This window comes from Nuphar pumila, chromosome 1 (genome assembly GCF_984573655.1).
Source record: "Nuphar pumila chromosome 1, dmNupPumi1.hap1.1, whole genome shotgun sequence".
NCBI classification, from domain to species: Eukaryota; Viridiplantae; Streptophyta; class Magnoliopsida; order Nymphaeales; family Nymphaeaceae; genus Nuphar; species Nuphar pumila.
In genome coordinates, this window is record NC_143249.1 from 36,858,780 (window position 1) to 36,877,718 (window position 18,939).

Genomic DNA, 18,939 nt, shown 5'->3' on the forward strand with positions numbered 1-18,939 from the left:
AGCGTAGTAGAGCTGAAGGGACAGATCAAGGCAATGAACAAGAAGACACACAAAATCTTGGGGATGATTAGATTAATGTGTTGAATTTGTTCTATTTTTTTTTGTTTCGAAAATGTAATTGTTGAATTGTAAATAATTAAAACTTGTGAATTTTAAAGTGGAACGATTAATTATTTTAGTTTTCTTTTATATGTAATTTTATGCGTACTTTGTTTTTTATTCACAGGAAATATAAATTGTACAGGAAATATAAATTGTAGTGCGAGAAATTTTTTCTCGATATTTAATTTTTAATTTTTTTTTAAAATTTTTTTTCTTTGTTTGTGACAGATTAGCGACGGATATATCCGTCGCTAGATGTATAAGTTAGCGACGGATTAGCGATGGCTATAAAGCCGTCGCCAAATTGAGGTCGCCATTTAGTAACGATGGCTTTGCGACGGACGTTGTCATTCGTTATTCCGTCACAATTTAGCGGCGGAACTGGCGACGAATATATGTCGTCGCTTATTAGCGTCAAAAAATTCGCGATAGAAGATATTCATCTCTAATCCATCGCTAAGCCGGATTAGCGACAGATTAGCGACGGAATTAAGTCGTCGCTAATCGACTGATTTGTTGTAGTGTAATGGATCTATTGAAAAACTTAAAATTAGACTTACAACTAAAAGTTTCAAACAAAAACCTAAACTTGATTATTTTGACACCTATGGTCCTGTAAGTAGGACTGCATGTATTAGAACTATGGTTGTTTTGGCATCAATTTACAATTTTGAAATTCATCAAATGAATATCAAAATTGTTTTTTTGAATGATGTCTTAAAAAAAAAACTTATATGAAACAATTGAAAGGTTATATAACACCAGGCATTTCAAAAGGGCCCTTATGAAAAACAGCCAAATGAACTGGGTTTATTACTATAGCTAATTTCCATTTCACCGTTCACTAAGAATTGGTTACACACTTGACGTAGAAAAGCATATTGGTTACATCACCCATATCATGGACTAGAAGTCATAACCTAAATGCTCTAACAGAGAAGGAGGGGCGGCTTGGTATGGATCAGGAAGCATTGATTGGAGATCATCCAAGCTTGAAGATGGTCCAACATTGCCCATCATCTGAGGTGGGGATTGAGACAAGGATGTGTCATCTACAGTAGTTATGTCATGGATGCTTGATCTCTTCTTCTCCTTCTTCACTGAGTTAAGGCGCAGGTAGTACTTCTGAGCATGGCTAGCCACTTGGGTTGGAGTCCTTGACATCACTGCATTCCTAGAAATGCTCCTCCAATCCCCCTTTCCATACTTCTGCAATCCTATTAGGAACAGCCTGATACAAAAGGGTCAAGTGCACCAATGAGAAAACTCTGAGAAATGATAGGTAACAGAGAGATCACTAATTAAACTCGAGAATTCAACATCCACTTGTAAGCCTACATCATCTACAATCATTCTTTCATTGGAGGAAGCCTCAGAATTCCCATGTCATCAACTTCTACAGAACTTTTCTTCATACTTACATACATGATTGGTCAGAATGTCATGTCATACCTTTTAACGCCAAACAGTAAAAAGCTTAGCCTACAAGGGCTCTACTCATCTGTTAGGGACAACTTGTGAATGTTATCAAGTGGAAGACATGTCACAGGTTTGAAACCCACAGGAGCATTTTTTTTGTTTCAAGGTTGAAGTTGAGTGTGCTCTCGTAAGAGCAGGGAAGACCTCAAGGGTTTTACCAATTAGAGGCCAGCTAATGTGTGTGGTGGGTGAGGCACGTCAACACTTAGGGCATGTTTGAAAGCGCGAAAAACTTGAATAGGAAAAGAAAGTTTCGTCTGTGAGAGTTTTTGATATGAAAAGTTTTTCAAAATAAAGTTTTTTCGCTTGTTTGTGTAGCATGAGAAAAACAAAGTGAGAAAATATGAAAAAATGAGAGAGAGGAGGAGGGTGGTGGTGATGATGGCGGATGGTAGTGAGATGGATTGTAGAGAGTGTAAAAATAAATTCTCTTGGTATGTCTTCTAAAAAAGCATACTTTTTATAGTCTTTCTGGATTGAAAGGATTTAAAATACAGATTTTTTATTTGGCGTCACTTTTTTTACATCTTTCTTGCTTTAGAACGTGCCCTTGATTAAGATTTACATTGCAATGGGATGCATGTGTGATGACGATGATGATGACATGTTCATGTTGGCAGTGACATAATAGAAGATGCCTCATACATGACGTCATTCTCAGAAACAAAGAGCGCTCTAAGGTGGAGGAAAGCTAAAATTTTCAAAATAAAAAAATGAAAAAATGAAGCACCCGTGAATATTGGAAGCAGATCAGGTCATGCTGAACATGAGCGTTTTCCGATTTTGCATTTTAAAAAGCTCAAATGTCAACAAAACCACGTGGCATTCATCCAAAATGCAAACAGACGGCCACGATGTCAGCATGAGCAAAAACGCTCATGTTCAGCATGACCTGATCTGCTTCCGTGAATATATGGATTTAAAGTTTTAAAAAATAACCATTAATTTGTAAAAACTTTTCAAATTTTCAACTCGTAGTGTACAAAAATACTGTAAAAAAAAAAAAAGTGACAAACGAATAAAAATATTTAAAAAAATAGGGCATCGGGTGGGTCCCATTCAAAACTCTTTTGGCCACCTACTTGTGGGATTCCAAACACGGGACATATGCATTATAACGGTCTCCGAGCATATAGAGAAAAATTACTGTCGAGGAAGGTAACAAAGTAAAAAACACACACAATTGGCTCACCTGTGCTCCTCCTCCGTCCAAGGCACCCCCTTCCTCCTCTCACCCTCACCGGCCTTGGTCCTGGATCCGGAAGACAACGTGACCCGAACCGGCTGCTCCCCTTGGCCCCAGCCTGATGCGTACAGGTCGTCGCTATAATTCGGAAATCCGAACCGGCCGGACTCGATCTCAGACAAGTCGTGAAGGAGTTCTTCATAGTGCCGCTGGACGTTGGCCGGCGACTTTCCGGCGATGAACCCCGCAATCCGTCGCCAGCGGTCTGGGGCGTTCTGGGGGACGATGGCCAATGCGTGCTCGAAGAGCTTGTTTTGCTGAGGGGTCCAATTGTTAGAGTAGTGATCCATGGTGAAGGAGTGGCCGGAAAATTCGTCGGAAAACATTGGGGTTCAGTTGGAATTCACGCTAGGGGAGGGGGTTGGTTGTATTTATATATATAGAGAGAGAGGAAGCCACGGGGAGTGGGGCGGCCGTCTTTACAAAGAAAAACAACACGCTCTTGGCTGGTTTGTGCCCCGAACAGAGTGGATAGGGTTGCTTTTGGATCACGACGCGTGTCAATCCACGTGATCTTTTGGCACGATGGACGGCCGACATGGTTTGAGGAATTACGAGATTGCCCTGGCCCGTTTTTGGACGATTCAGATTGTCATTCTCAGTTGGGATATCTCTCTCTCTCTCTCTCTCTCTATATATATATATATATATATATATATATATAGAGATAGAGAGAGAGAGAGAGAGAGAGACGACTTTCAGTATGAACTCATTAATTGCATTTCACATAGGGACAGTTTGTCATCTTGTGGAGGGTCTAACTCGGAATTGTGGAACCGGATCGGTCCCTTGAATCGGTTGAAGAGTCTTGGTTATTGAACTTGGCTAGTTGAAGTTCCTCTTTCAGTTGACTAGGCTTAGTCAAAATGAGAGACGGCATTGAGAGTGCAGAAAGACCAAGTTTGACCTTGATCAACTAAGTGGTCAAAATCTGTGTGTGGGCTTAATTAATTCTCTTTCGCTATTTCTATCTTGTGCTTTTTACCGGTTTACTTAATGGGTCCATGCAAAGTAAAACTCTGAGCTGAAGATACAACCATCAATCAATCCTCGAATGCCCCCAACCAAGATAAAGCGACAGCCCCGTACCTAGGCCTTCAGCTTGACACAGGACCCCGCTGAACTGGCTGTAACACCATGTAAGTCAAGCCCACGGCCTAACAAACAAAGCCAAGAACGAGCCGAGTTGTTCAGTCCGAGTCGGACAGAATACCGAATCGGTCGTGTTGCTTTCTTCCGGTTCAGGAAATGGCCGCGGGGTTCGTCCGACGGTAACTGTTTCGGTCTTCCTTCGGCCCAATTATTCTCCGCCACGTGGATGGGGATCCAGCATCCAACTTGACGCGATCAAAGTTGATAAGCTCACGCAGATCGTGACGTAGCAGTGGGGCCCGCCATTGGGCCCTGCAATGTAATTTGCGTCGACGTGGGAGGACGATGGCCACGCCACGAGATCGCACGCGGTGAGGTGGACGGCCAATGCTGGAAGAGATCTCGTGAGGTTTTTGTCGTTTTCCTTTTTGGGTGTGCCACGGTGGATTTTCATTTTTTGTTTTTAATTTATTTTTTTAAATTTTTTTGTCTGCGAGCTTTCTCTGTTCACTTTTTCTGAGTTCTTGTAAACAAAGACAAAAGCAAACCTTCGAACTCCCAACAGGAAAGGACGTTATTTTAATATTATACAAAAAATCTTTCAATAAGAATACATAATATATTTAAAATAAAAATAATTTTAAATCAATTATAAAATTTTTAAAAAATTCTCAACACGTAGTAAAAAGTAAAAAAAAAAATACAAAAAATAAATGTTAACTAAAGAAGCAATAAAGCATGTGCATTAATATAAAAAAGAAAAAGTATATTTTAATCAAAGAATAAAACATGAACTTAAAACATAAGTATAAGTTTTGGAATTTTATCAAATATCATACTGATATTGTCATGATATTATTGCTAGACATTTAAATTCTTCATATTTTCAAAATATCGTGAGATTTGCTTGTAAAATCATTTTTGGATTTTACAAAGATAATATCATGATATTTTAAAATTATCACCTATATCTGTGACTATTGTCTCACTTACAAAGATAACTTCACCACAGAGAAAATTCCAGAGAGGCAACACATTGATGGCAAAGACAGAAATAAAAGTGAGATGGCTCAATAAATCAACCAACATATAGAACTTTTGCTGGGATGTAAAAGCAGAGTGTGAATATTTGTTTGTTCTATCACTGTACATTTTGAAATAACCAAAAATGGTATGATGAGAAAATATGAATAAAGACAACCACAATTTATTGAAAAACACATACAACCTGGAGCCCCACCACATAACTGGCTACATTAACTTACAGTAAAATCCGCAGAGCCTTGTTTCTCCTACAAATTTCAACCATTCTGAATACCAACAAAATCTATGGTAGTTTTTATAACACTGTAAACTCTAGGATTGACTACTTGCCTACTAGAAAAATGATCTATTGGTCAATCCAATCCAATCAATGAATCAGGTTTTATTCGATATCGGATCGAATTCAATTCCATTAATTAGGCTGTGTTTGGGAAGATGGTACCAGAGGAGTTGGGTGAGCACCAGAGACAGTTATCCTAAGTGGCAATGTGGATAAGGATTTGATTTTTGTTTGGGATAAGGAGTTGGAGGGATCCCATAATTACAGCTGGGAATCAGCCAACTCCAACTCAGTAAAATACACCATTTGAGCTCCCCTTAGAAAGAGGAGGTATTTACGAACCCTTGATTCACAAGGATTCCGGTGAGTCACTAAAAAACTTATGGTTCAAATTCTTTACAGCATTTATCACAGTAAATGCCTTATTTTATCACGTTGGGTTCATTCAACAGATAACACAATAATTTTTTTACAGCATTTGCTACAGTAAATGCCTTATTCCACTGAGTTCCTGAAAATCTGAGAGTATATATTGGCTCTCCTCCATCTTGCATATGTTGGGAGTAACATTTGTGATATTTTGGAATAATTAAATAAAAAAATAAATTTTTAATATTCAATTCGAGTGAAATTGGGATTTTTCATGTAACTTCAACGTGGGATTTGATTTTCATGTTAAATTAAATTATCATTTGAGTAGAGTTTGAAAATTAGTTAGATTCGAAGTTAAATTAGACTTGAATTTTGATTAGATTTAAAGATAATTTAATTATTGGATTTGGGTTTCGATAACACAGTTTGGATAGGTCTATAGGTTTGATCCGAGGTTTCTTTATTGGGTTTGAATCCTAATTGGATTTGAAATCCAAAAGAGGAATTTACATTAGAAAAGAATTTAATGATAATTAAATTTTAAGAAATAGAAGTTATAACACTTAACTACGTACAATCTATAGGATTGTAGGAGTCCAATGGGCTGGACATTTTCTCCTATGCAGGCCCAGCCTAATTAATTGACTTCCTACATTACCTAAATGATAAAAAATATGTGAAAAAAAATTGATTTTAGAAACTTTTCTTTCACAAAAATTCAAGTCAAAGTAAAAAAATTCCTATTTGGAATTTAGGAAAGAAGGGGCCTTAATTACCGCCTTAGGTGAAAAACTTGGAGAGTGTCTAAGTTTTTGTTTCTTAAATTAAAAAGGTCACCATAGGGTGGGATATTGTTATTGCTGAAACCTCTTTAAGAGGCCAGTATATATATATATATATATATATATATATACTAAAAAGAAATAATGCAAAAACAAATCACATTGTTGGTTGGAATTTGAAATAACAAAGAAACAAATAAATGAAGTTGGTTTTGGGAAAAAAGAATTTTGAAAAGAAATGTGGGCTGAAATTGGAATGAGGGAATGGAAAGGTTTTAGGGAGGTTGAAAAAAAAAATTAAGAAAAATATGGGAGGAGCTCAGGCCCCCCTTTCTATTTTTCCTCTCTCTCTCTCTCTCTCTCTCTCTCTCTCTTGTCTTCTCCTCTTCCTCTACTTTGATTAAGTGGTCTGGAACTCCATTGGAAGAGTGGTAGATCAAGGAGTTGCAGCCACATTTTCGAAATGGTGTACGGATCAAGCCAACAAACCACCCATTCTAGTACATGCATCTAATCATTTCGACAAATCGAGGAAGGGGTTCTAATCTGATACATGTAGACTAGGACTCATATGCACGAGAATACTTTGTGCATGAAACCGTTTTGTAGCATCGATCCACACGTGGATCAGTGCTGGTCAAAATCTGGACATACCTAGATCAGTTTCTGCCAGGGCGGTCTCAGTTAATATGCTATGGGTAATGGACGATTTTCTTGAAGAAGCAAAATTCTTTAGAGACAAACCGCTCCATTTGGGGTCAGTCACGTATGGTGTTTGACATGGGCGTGGGTCGGTACCTGTAGAGGCTAGTACTGATCAATGGTTTTAATTTTAATTTTTTTTTATAATATGCTCTTAAATTTTTGATACGTGTTGCTGATGAAGATATAGTATTGGGCATGTAGCCATAGAGGAGTTTTCGAGCTCGTGTCATGAATTTCTCAAGGATTTTGTTTTGTTGGAGTTCGTTATGTGCTCTTGGAGGAATGTTATTATCTTGTGTATGGACTTTTTTTTTTATCATCGATTACTAATTTAGAGCCCTTAGTTTTTAGTGTCCTTTTTCTAAATGGTCATTTCGTACTCCATGAAAAACTTGAATATATTGTTTATATCAGGTGTCAACTAATTCTACTATAAAATGATTTTGTGGAACTTGAAATTAACTGAAATTGAATTCATTTTCTCAATTGAATTACTGGTTGTCTGGTGCTTCTTTAATTTTTGCCAACTCTTTGTTGCTTTGTGAAATGTCAAGATTACGGTCTCAATGGAAGACAAATGTGAAAAGATATTTTTCCTTTCTCATTATTTTGTTTTCTTCAATCTTCTTGGATGATAAGTATATCTTCTATACAAATATTAAAGTTTCTACTGCGTGCCATTTGTTTTCTGCCATGAGTTCCCTAAAGATTTCTATTAACATAAATTACTACTTTGTTGGTGCACATTTGATTATTTATTTGTCAGCGTCCTTGCTTAGTGAATGTTAATCTTTAAGGTGGTCGATTATGTATTTTGACATACTTTAATGCAACAAACTGGGGTCAACCTCAACTCAACTCGCATAACAGCCTCGGTGACCAGCAAGGTAAGACCTTGCTGGCACACCTTAGTCAGACTGCAGCGGGTTGTAGCCTTGCCCAAAGCTTGTTGCATCTCAGTTGCAATCTCGACAAATCTTTGTTTGATGATTGGCTGTTAAGGGTGTTTGCATCAGAACTGAAAAGAAAAGAAATGAAATGAATAATTATCATCTTCTAGTTTTACTTTGCTTTTACTTGTGCAAGTTGGCAACCGACCCATACTCAGTAAAACGTTGGTAGCTCCCTCATTATGAGGAGGTTTTATGAACGGTTTATGGCTTATGAAAGCTGACAATGTGTGCAAATATGGCAGAAATATGAGCTTAGGTCTCATCATGTATGTAACATGATGATTGTTGTAATAGCGGGGCGAAACTCGTCTAACCGGGTTCCTAATCGAATATGGGCCGGTTAAGTTATGCAAAGTATGGATTTTTTATGTTAATTTAAATAATATATTAACATACAATTGTACACTGTTATGATGTTTAAATGAATGTTCTAAAATTTTATGAAGCATGTCATTGAATATGTTATTATTGTATGCCATAGAATGAACACTATTACTAAATTGCAAGTACATGTGCATTGAAGTGTGTGGCATGTAACAATGTATAGATGCATGATGTGAATGGTATTCAATGCCTATGAATGAACGTGAAAATAAATATGAATCTATTATAAATAGCATGCATGACATGAAAATAATTCTGGCATTGAATCATGCATCAAAGTGCCCAAATTAGAGGTATGAATCTTAGAGATAGATTCGTTTTTGTGTGTAAATAAAAATAATAGAATTAATGTAATTAAAAAAATTATGTGAACATTAATTCTATTGAGACTTATAATGAGAGGGTAAGCGATACTTCAAGCTCCGTGAAACCAAGTTTTGATCATGAAAGATTACTTCTCCCCAACTATAGAGATAGATAAAGTCTTCACAATAGCCACAAAGTGGCAGATAATGAACTCATTGTTAAGACAAGGAAGCTGTACACGATAATTCAAGTACAAGATTTTGATGATGAACAACTGGAACAACTGAGTTTCAGCTAAGGCAATGAAAAAAGATAACAAGAATATAAGAATTCGTTGAAGAATCTGTGAAGACAAGTGTGAAAATGTAAATCTCTTTAAAAATCTTAGATTCTTCTAAGAGCCTTACTTTGATTGCATATCTTACTTGCATTTCGCCTAAAAATACTTAAAATTTTTTTTTCTAAAAGAACCCTTGACAAAAATTATTTTAGAAAGCTCTTTACTCACAATTTTCAGGTTTATCAGTCGACCAATAGTTTTATCAGTCGACCAATAGTCTTATCAGTCGACCAATAAACTCATTAGTCAACCGACCTGAGAGTTCATTTTCTGGAAAGTTTAACAGAAGTCGACTAAGAGTTTTCTTAGTCGACCAGACAAAATGTTCATTTTCAAAAAATTTAGTAGGAGTCGACTGAAAGTTTTTTTCAGTCTAGTGATGATTTTCATCAATCGACTAACTTTTCTTTAGTCGACTAATTTTCAAAATCCAGAATTCAAAGTTGTTCGGCTAGACACAATAGTCGACTGACTTTAACTGTCAGTCTGCAAATATTTGATTTCAGTCAACTAATATAGCCATTTTCTGAAACTTTTAAAAGGTGTGGCTTTTTAGTTTTTCAAATGATTTGATAATTCAAAACTGACTGTTTTGACACCTTTTCGTACTACCAACGTATGAAATTCTCGAGCTATAAATAAGAGTATGATCTACACTTAAAATAATCGAATTGAATCGAATTATATTTATTTGAAAGATCAAATTCTTTGTTTTTTACTCTTATTCATTCAAGTATTCATTTTCTCACTCACTGAGTATTTTCACTCTAGTTTTCACTTCAATTCTTTCTATGAGTTTGAGAAATTGTGAGTTGAGTATTTTAGCAGCCTTAGCAGCCTATTCCACTCCATTTGCATTTATAAGAAAGGCTCGTAGGTTGATTGTAAGTTGATTATTTCAGTTTTTCTGTAAAAGAACAGAGTCTCCTTGGTTTAAACGAGAAGTTTGCTTTCAGCAGGGTTGTTGCTGAAAGTGGGGCTGGTTTTGGTTGACACAAGTGTGATAGTGAAAATCTCAAGAGGGTTTTGCTTGGGGACTAGATGCAGGTCTAGAAGATCGAACCAGAATAAAATTCTTGTGTTCTTTGTGTGTGATTGCTTTGCAATATTCAAATTCCTTCAAATTTTAAAGACAAAGATTAAAAGCACTATTCACCCCCCTCTAGTGCTCGTTGCATCGATCCTACAACACTTTCATTTGGTATTAGAGCAATGTTTGTTATCTTTTGATCTTACCATCATCTAGCATGGCAACAACATCGTCTTCTCAGCACAAAGAAGGATGCATCTCAGTTCATTCTACTTTCTTTGACGAAACAAACTATGACTATTGGAAAGTAAGAATGATAATATTTCTACAATCCATGGATTTTGAAATTTGGAGAGTTATTTCAGAAAAGTACCAAGCATCATCAATTGATTTTAGCCTATGGACCGATAAAGCAAAAAAGACAGTTTCACTCAATGCCAAAACTATGAATTCGCTATATTGTGTCGTTGACAAAGTAGAGTTCAATCGTTTCTCTCAAATGAAATTTGACATACTCTTCTCGTGACTCATGAAAGTACTTCAATGGTAAATGAATCTAAAATTGTTTCTTTAGTTCATAAATTTGAGTTATTCAAAATGAAGCAAAATGAGTCAATTTCTGACATAATAACTAGAATGACCGATATTACTAATACTCTCAAATCCCTTGGAAAAAAATATTCGCAAGTGGATTTAGTTAGAAAAGTCTTGAGGTGTTTAACTCCTGACTGGGAGAGAAAGACCACAATAATAGAGAAAGCCAATTATTTAAACACCCTTTCTCTTGAAGATTTAGTTGATAATTTGATGACATATGAAGTTCAACTTCAAGATAGACAAGAAAAAGAACCAAAGAAAAAATCTCTTGCATTCAAAGTCACTTCAAACTCTGAAGATAAAAATATTGCCCTTATCACTAGGCAATTCAAAAGATTCATCAAAAAGAGAAGATTTCAAAGAAAGGTGAAGAAAATTGAACCATTAAATCATGATAAAGTCAAGTGTTTTAACTGCAAAAAGGTTGAACATATCAAAAGAGATTGTCCACTTCTCAAAATCAAGCCTAAGGACCAATTCAAAGAGAAAAAGGTATTTCAAGCAAGTTAGGATGAAAGTGACTCTTCTTTAGACAAAGAATCAAATGAAGAAGTCGCCAACATGTGCTTTGTAACATAAAAAGACTCGGTAAGTCAATTTGATTATGATAACTTATTAAAAGCTTTTAATGATTTATATGCTAAATTTAAGAGTCTAAGTTCTAAAAACAAAGAGTTGAAAACATAAAATTTGACTCTTGACTCTAAGAACAATTTATTACTTCAAGAGATGAAAGATCTCAAGAAGAAAAAAATTTCTCAAACGTCTAAGATAAAAAAAAATGACATTAAAACCAATGTCTTACAAGAAGAGATATCTAGTTTGAAAGAAAAATATAATGATCTTCTCTCTATAGTGACTAAGTTTACTGATTGTCAAGAAAATCTAGAAAAACTTCTTGGTTCTCAAAGATGCTTGGTTAACAAAACTGGATTGGGATATAGATTCTTTGATACTCAAAATCGACCAAACTATGTGGTAAAGAATCAAAGTCAAAATTCTTAATCATTGGTTCAAAGAACTCAGTTTTCTAGACATGTATATCATGGTAGAAATATATCACATCATGGTACTTTCAATGCATATAAGCCTAGGCATGATTATTTATCTTATCATTCTAGAAATACTAAATCGTTTTATGATAGAAAGAGTAATTATTCTCAAAGGAAACCAAAATACAAATGGATTTGGGTTCCTAAGACTAACTCTCATGGACCCGAAAATAAAAAGGGGTCGAATGCTTTGTCTTCCAATTTTGTTGTAGGTACACAAAATAAGAAACAAGTGGATCTTAGGTAGCGGCTATTCCAAACATATGACTGGAAGACAAGAATTCTTTTTCACCCTTCAAAGTAAGGATGGAGGAACCGTCACCTTTGGTGACAATAGTAAGGGAAACGTAATCGGTATTGGTAATATTGGTAATCTAAAATTTCCCTTGATTGAAAATGTTCTTTTAGTAGATGAATTAATGCATAATTTATTATCTATTAGTCAATTATGTGACAAAGGTTTTCTCGTTTCTTTTGAACATGATTTATGCTTAATTTCTGATTCTTGTTCTAAGAAGATCATCTTTAAATGAAAGAAAAGAAACAATGTATATAAACTTTATCTTGATGAGTTACCCACCTTCAATGAAAAATGTCTTATTGCTTCAAATGAAGTTCAATGGTTATGACACAGGAGACTTGGATATGTTAACTTCAAGTTAATTTCTAAGTTATCTAAGAATGATCTTGTTAGAGGCCTACCTAGAATATCATATAAAAAGAATCATTTATGTGATGCTTGCCAAATAGGTAGACAAATCAAGAGTTCTTTCAAAGCAAAAGATATAGTTTCAACAAATCATCCTATCAAACTTTTACAATTAGATCTATTTGGATAATCTACAATTCAAAGTTTGAATTGTAGTAAATATGTTTTTGTTATAGTAGTTGATTATTCTCGTTTTACTTGGGTGATTTTTCTGAAAAACAAAAATGATGCTTTTTTTGATTTTTCTAAACTATGTAGAAGAATTACAAATGAAAAAACTACCTCTATTATTACTATTCGTAGTGATCATAGAGGAGAATTTGACAATGAATCTTTTCTAAAGTTCTTTGATTTACACGGAATATATAGTGACTAGTTTAGCATGTTCACAGCTACTATAGATGAAGCAAACCTTAAGAGATTTTGGTTTGAATTACTCCACAATAATAATTTATTGTGATAACACTAGTGCTATAAATCTTTCGAAAAATCCTGTTCAACACTCAAGAACTAAGCCTATTGAAGTGAGACATCATTTTTTTACGAAATCATGTTTTAAAAGGTGATATTTCTTTAAATTTTATACCCACAAATACACATGTCGACATATTTACTAAACCACGCAAAACAAAGATTTTATGAGGATTAGAAGAGAACTAGGCATTTACTCATTATTAGATTTATAATTTGTTTTTGAAATTTTCATTTTTCTTGAAAATTTTTAAGAATCGTCTGGTTTCTGGTATCAACACAATCGGAGAGACAGAGACAGAGACAGAGACAGAGACAGAGACAGAGAGAGAGACAGACTGGAGATATGAAAGAGAAGGACTTCCGGTAGGCAAATTTTGTAAGACTACAAATTTTGTAAATCTGTCTCCATTGAAATATAATTTGAACATTACAAAACATGCTTGTAAATCGTTGTACTGCTTCATCTACAAAAATTAAATCCTATCGAGAAATAGTTTTATGTTGTATGCGCTTAACTAATGCTAGTAATGCTGCTCTTCAGTAATTAAAAATATTGTACAACGAAAGATATTTTGTTGTTGTTCCGAAATCTTTGTATAACTCGCATTCCGTGAACGAAAAGCGCGGAAATAGATTTCCGCGATTTGTGGTTCACAAAGGCACGTAATGTTCACTTTGAACAAATGATGAAGTATTTATCGATAAGAAAGGTTTGTTCTCAGAAATCGTTGTATTGCTGAACTTACGAGAATGAATATCATAATATATATGCCCCATCGTGAACGAATGTAGTGCATAGCTAGATGAGAGTGACTTTGAACGACCCAATGTCGAGGTGTAAGTCCGTAATGTACACCTAAGGCGATTTTTTGGGACGTGTGTGGACGAAGTTGTGGATTTATATAAGACCAACAAATATTTCTACAATCAAACACACGCGCTACGTGCTACCGTGATTTGAACTACCAGGTCCAATCACATTGATTAGTTTTGAGAATAGCTCTCTGACATGACATTGTTCAATTTCATTAATGCAGAGTATATTTTATTTGAGATTTGCTCTTTGTTTATTAAAATTATCGTATTTATTTGAAAACTGACGGAGGGTAATAGGATGTTTCATTAATATTTGAATGACACATCTCACAGGTTAAGGATGTGTTCCACTTTGCTTCGCGAATAAGGAACCGACAAACCGACAATTCCTGTATAAATGACTTGTTCTTGAATCGAGTGTATAGGCGGCTTCAACGCAGTTGAGGAATTTGTCTAGACTTTTTTCATATGTCTGCAATATCATAATTAAAGGAAACGTCGTTTAAAATTCAATTTTTTTTAAATTCTTACACAGGATTTCATGGCAGTAGCAGTGAAGATGACGTTAGACCACCATTTCTGAACATCAAACATGTCTTATCGCTGTGTACTATTTCTAATTACGAAAGCGACATTAATGGCTCTTGTTCACCGCATTCATCTCAAATCTCTTCTGCGATTTTCATTCTGTGCGTGTCAGCAATAAAGCGATGTTTAAACATCAAACATTTCATATCGATGTTGACTATTATCATTTCGAACATTAGAAGACTTTGTTCATTGCATACATCGCAATCTAATTATGTGACTGTCAATCATGCGGGTTGAGCGCACATCTTTTATCAATTATAAGCTTTCATGATTTGCGCATGCTTACTGTATAAATCCTATGTTTTCCTTGCGATTTGCATTAAATGCCGACGAAGAATATTGCGATTTCAGAACAGCAATCGTTCCTTATCGCTGTTGAGTATTATTATTTTTTGGGCGAACATATACATTTTGCTGTAAGATATGCGCCCATGATAAATGTCAATAGCGGTAAGATTTGTTTGCTGATCAAGAATCGTTCTTTTACTGAGACGCTTTAAATGCAAAACGCGAAAAAGGATTGTGATTTATGCAGTCAACAATGGCTTCTAATATTCGGTCGACATATTATAGATTACACATAAGTTGGTTGTACCGTCTCTAAAATCTACTTGAAATAGACGAACATGAAATTACTCTTGCATGATGGGCACCATTGGTCGTTGCCTTTTAGATCCAAGTGGCGGCTCTGTTAGTTTCTCCTCTGCAATTAGAAAGGACGTCAATTTTTTGCAAAGTTCTTCACGGAATCTAGGTATATCAACTTGCAAAAATAAATTATAATGTGGAACCAATAGACATGCATTTAATCCTCAATAACAGAGGCCAAGAAATGGCATACAACGTCGAAACAGGGTTCTGCACCATTGTATATCGCTTCAATGTACTTTATTATAAATACGCCGCAATCAACGCCATTATTTTGTAAAGGAACATGGTATGTCGTGCGATAGATCCACTCGCTAACGTCGACTCCCAAAATGGCTTTGACGAAACCGATCTGAGAATAATGCGGCTGAAAGTAAATTCATGGCCCTAGTACACGACACGATACTCATATAGATGGAATCTTAGGAGATGGAAAATGTCAAGCCGTAAACCACTGTCAACTTCCAACGAATTATAACACCATAGTTGTTTTTCGTGTAAATCCATCACGTATAAGACCCAATGCTTTTCAGATTGTCAAAGTGTAGGAATCAATATCTGCAAATGGATCGTAAAAATGTTGTTAGCACTGTTATGCTGTAACCTTGCACTCTAGGTTTATTTACTTACTTTTTCACTTGACAAAAGGTCTCTGCAATGATTATCGTTAACCCAATAAGGTAGGCCGTCTTTAAATCCACTGGAGTATGACAAACGGCGTAAGATAGTCTGCAAACCGAAATATTGTTAACAACAATGTTAACATACAAATCAACTGGACAAAATCAATAACCAAAAGCAACATAAAATACAACCGATATATCATAAAATACGGGCTGATGATGCTTATAGTCTTGCTTGGTGCGTTGCTTTTAATATAACTGACAAAATCAGATATAGTCTGTTTACAACAAATATGGTGTTGTTAACGTACGTATACATGACTTACGTATATAGACAACTCCTACTAGTTTCATACGAACAAAATTACTGATCATGTTGCATTGTGCGAATTCATTATGCATTCGTTTGATGTCCTCCAGGAGTGATTGACTAAGTTTTTGCCCAACTTCGTCGATGGATGTTCTTCTGAAATAAATAAGGACATTACAATGAACGATATTGAAATTGCATTATATAGTACACAACACAAATCGCAAAAATGACATGAAAAAGACGAATTTTGATGAAAATGAAGACGATGTGTAGACAATATATGCATGATGCGCTATTGTTGGTCGTGTAGTTGTCTTTGTCTGCCTCACCGACCTCAATTTTCTATGTAACTGGTTACATGTTTGAGGGAGGAACTCTGGGTTTATAAAGGAACCGTCGGTTTGACTGTTGCTGGTTCACGAAGTAGAAGATAATCACACCGTCCAGTACTTGTGCGACTATTTATGAGCCAAAAGATCTACTGCTCAACCACCATGATCAATGAATAATGTACGATGAATAAAAAAATTTATGATACATCCTTTGTTGTCCGTACGAAACGCATATGTGTATTGCGATTTGTAAACAACAAACGTTCTGTTCCTTACTAGGACAACCTATTGAGGACCTATTTCCCTTTCCTTGTAGAGTACTGTGGAACATGCGAGGCGTGTAAGTAGTACATTGATTGGATGAGGTGGTCTTATGACCTCGATCAATACAGACGAAGAAGAAGAGGAAGGAGAAGAGGAATAATTGCCATAGTCCGTTGGATTTTAGGAAGGCCTACCTTACTGGGATAACGGTAATAATTACAGAGACCTTTTGTCTAGTGAAAAATTAAGTAAACAATCCTCGAATGCAAGCTTATAGCAAAACAGTCCTAACACCATTGGTGCGATTGATTTGCATATATTGATTCTTACACTCTAGCAATCTTAAAAGCATTGGGTCTTATAAGTGATGGATTAAAATGAAAAATAATTATGGTGTTACAATTCAAAGCTGTTTGTGATTGGTTTCCCTCCTTATTCACTTCCGCATGACCATTTCCAAGCGCGTCGCCTGATCATGTTGAGGTTGTCCTTCGTATTCGCTGGACAACGATTTGTAGTAGTGATCATCACATGAATGATGATTCAATTGTCCAGAAGTGTAAGCTTCGATTTGTGGTTATCGCTTGGAGCTCGTAAGTCAACTTTGTATTCGCTGCATAGCGAGTTGTGGTTATCGCGGGAAAGCGATTTGTGCTATCAGCTGGATAGCGTTTTGTTGCCATCGCTGAATAGTTTGTGCTGTGAGCCGAACAACGATTTATGAGCATCACTGGATAGCAATTTGTGGCTTCTGCAGAAAGTCGATTCATGACATCACTGAATGGCGATTTGTGGTTATCGTTGAATAGCGATTTGTGGCATCGCAGCATAGTGATTTGCGGGTATTGTTGGAATGTCAATCTAAGCGGGTTGGGAAGGGTTGTTCAAGTAAGCTTTATTGGGCCATTGATCAAGGTTGCGATTCATTTTATGATTTGAGTAAGCTTTCATTTGCGTTTTTCAGATAGGTGGTTGCACAATGTTGGACTTGTGTAATGATAATAAAAAGAAATCATTTTATGATCTGAGGTTTTTTGGTTGATTTAAACAAGTTCTTTATTTATTGAATTGCAATTTACATCCAATAAATAGAATGTGTCCCAACATAGTTGCCAATCTACTTCCAAGATAGTGTCATGTTCACAAGTTATGAGTGCCCTTCTTTATTTATCGTCATTTGCACTTTAATCATTGTGTAAATCGGAATACTTGTAAAGCACAAACCTCCTCCCAACATTGAAACAAAAAATATAAGACACTGCATTAAGTTTCACAAGAAATGCAAACCTCCTCCCAACATTGATTACATACCAAAAGACTTGTAAAGCACAAATGACGATAAATAAAATAATAATCTATTTTACAAGATGTTTATACTTTAATGCGATTTATCATGTAGACCCAACAATTTTTCTTGTCGATAAGGGCTTACACGATTATTTGTTGCGAGGGGCAAACATGCACCATAAAAAATTGTCAAGAAGAACAAGTATAAAGAAAAAGAAGGGCACTCATAGCTTGTGAACATGACACTATCTTGGAAGTAGATTGACAGCTATGTTGGGACATATTCTATTTATTGGATGTAAATCGCAATTCAATAAATAAAGAAATTGTTTAAATCAACCAAAAAACTCAGATCATAAAATGATTTCTTTTTATTATCATTACACAAGTCCAACATTGTGCAACCACCTACCTGAAAAACGCAGGTGAAAGCTTACTCAAATCATAAAATGAATCACAACCTTGATCAATGGCCCAAAAAAGCTTACTGGAACAACCCATTTCACCCCGCTTGGATTGACATTCCAACAATACCCGCAAATCACTATGTTGTGATGCCACAAATTGCTATTCAACGATAACCACAAATCACCATTCAATAATGTCATGAATCGACTTCCTGTAGAAGCCACAAATCGCTATCTATCGATTTAAGCAAATCCAACCACGGACCGCAAGTCGTCACTGACAAATCACTATAAACTCTTAACAAATCTGACAATGTGGAAATCGGGTCATGCAAAGAGGCATGACAACTAAATTAATAGCCCACACGAGATTCATGTGTCCCATACCTATCTGTCGAATGCATCAGAGCCTGTCATGAAATAGAAAATATAAGACACTGCATTAAGTTTCACAAGAAATGCAAACCTCCTCCCAACATTGATTACATACCAAAAGACTTGTACAACTGAAGCTATCGTTGCCGGAAATCTGGTCGGGAGGAATGAAGGTTTCAACGTTTGATGTTACTTCTATAGGGTATTGCTGCATGTTGGACATTACACGAGTTAGATATTGACAAGCTTCACGTAATGGGAAGCAATATAATATCTTACATACCTGTTCATTCGAAGGGCTTTGTTGTTTTTTATTACAGGTTGGTTGTTTCTTAG

General features: G+C 35.7%; 1 protein-coding gene across 1 annotated transcript; it reads right to left on the bottom strand.

The window, feature by feature from the left end:
* Positions 1-887: 887 nt before the first annotated feature.
* LOC149848701 (transcription factor DIVARICATA-like) lies at positions 888-3,193 on the bottom strand. Its single transcript, XM_090012242.1, has 2 exons — positions 2,774-3,193; positions 888-1,333 (listed from the first exon to the last, which is right to left on the bottom strand). Exons 1-2 carry the CDS (start codon positions 3,151-3,153, stop codon positions 1,009-1,011), a joined length of 705 nt encoding a protein of 234 aa, XP_089868368.1. The 5' UTR covers positions 3,154-3,193; the 3' UTR covers positions 888-1,008.
* Positions 3,194-18,939: the final 15,746 nt, after the last annotated feature.

Bases quoted from the DNA above. Each gene is read 5' to 3' on its own strand.
- LOC149848701 (XM_090012242.1), bottom strand. From the start codon at position 3,153: ATGTTTTCCGACGAATTTTCCGGCCACTCCTTCACCATGGATCACTAC. The intron at 1,334-2,773 runs GTGAGCCAATTG...CTTTTGTATCAG, and splicing joins TGGACGGAGGAGGAGCACAG to GCTGTTCCTAATAGGATTGC.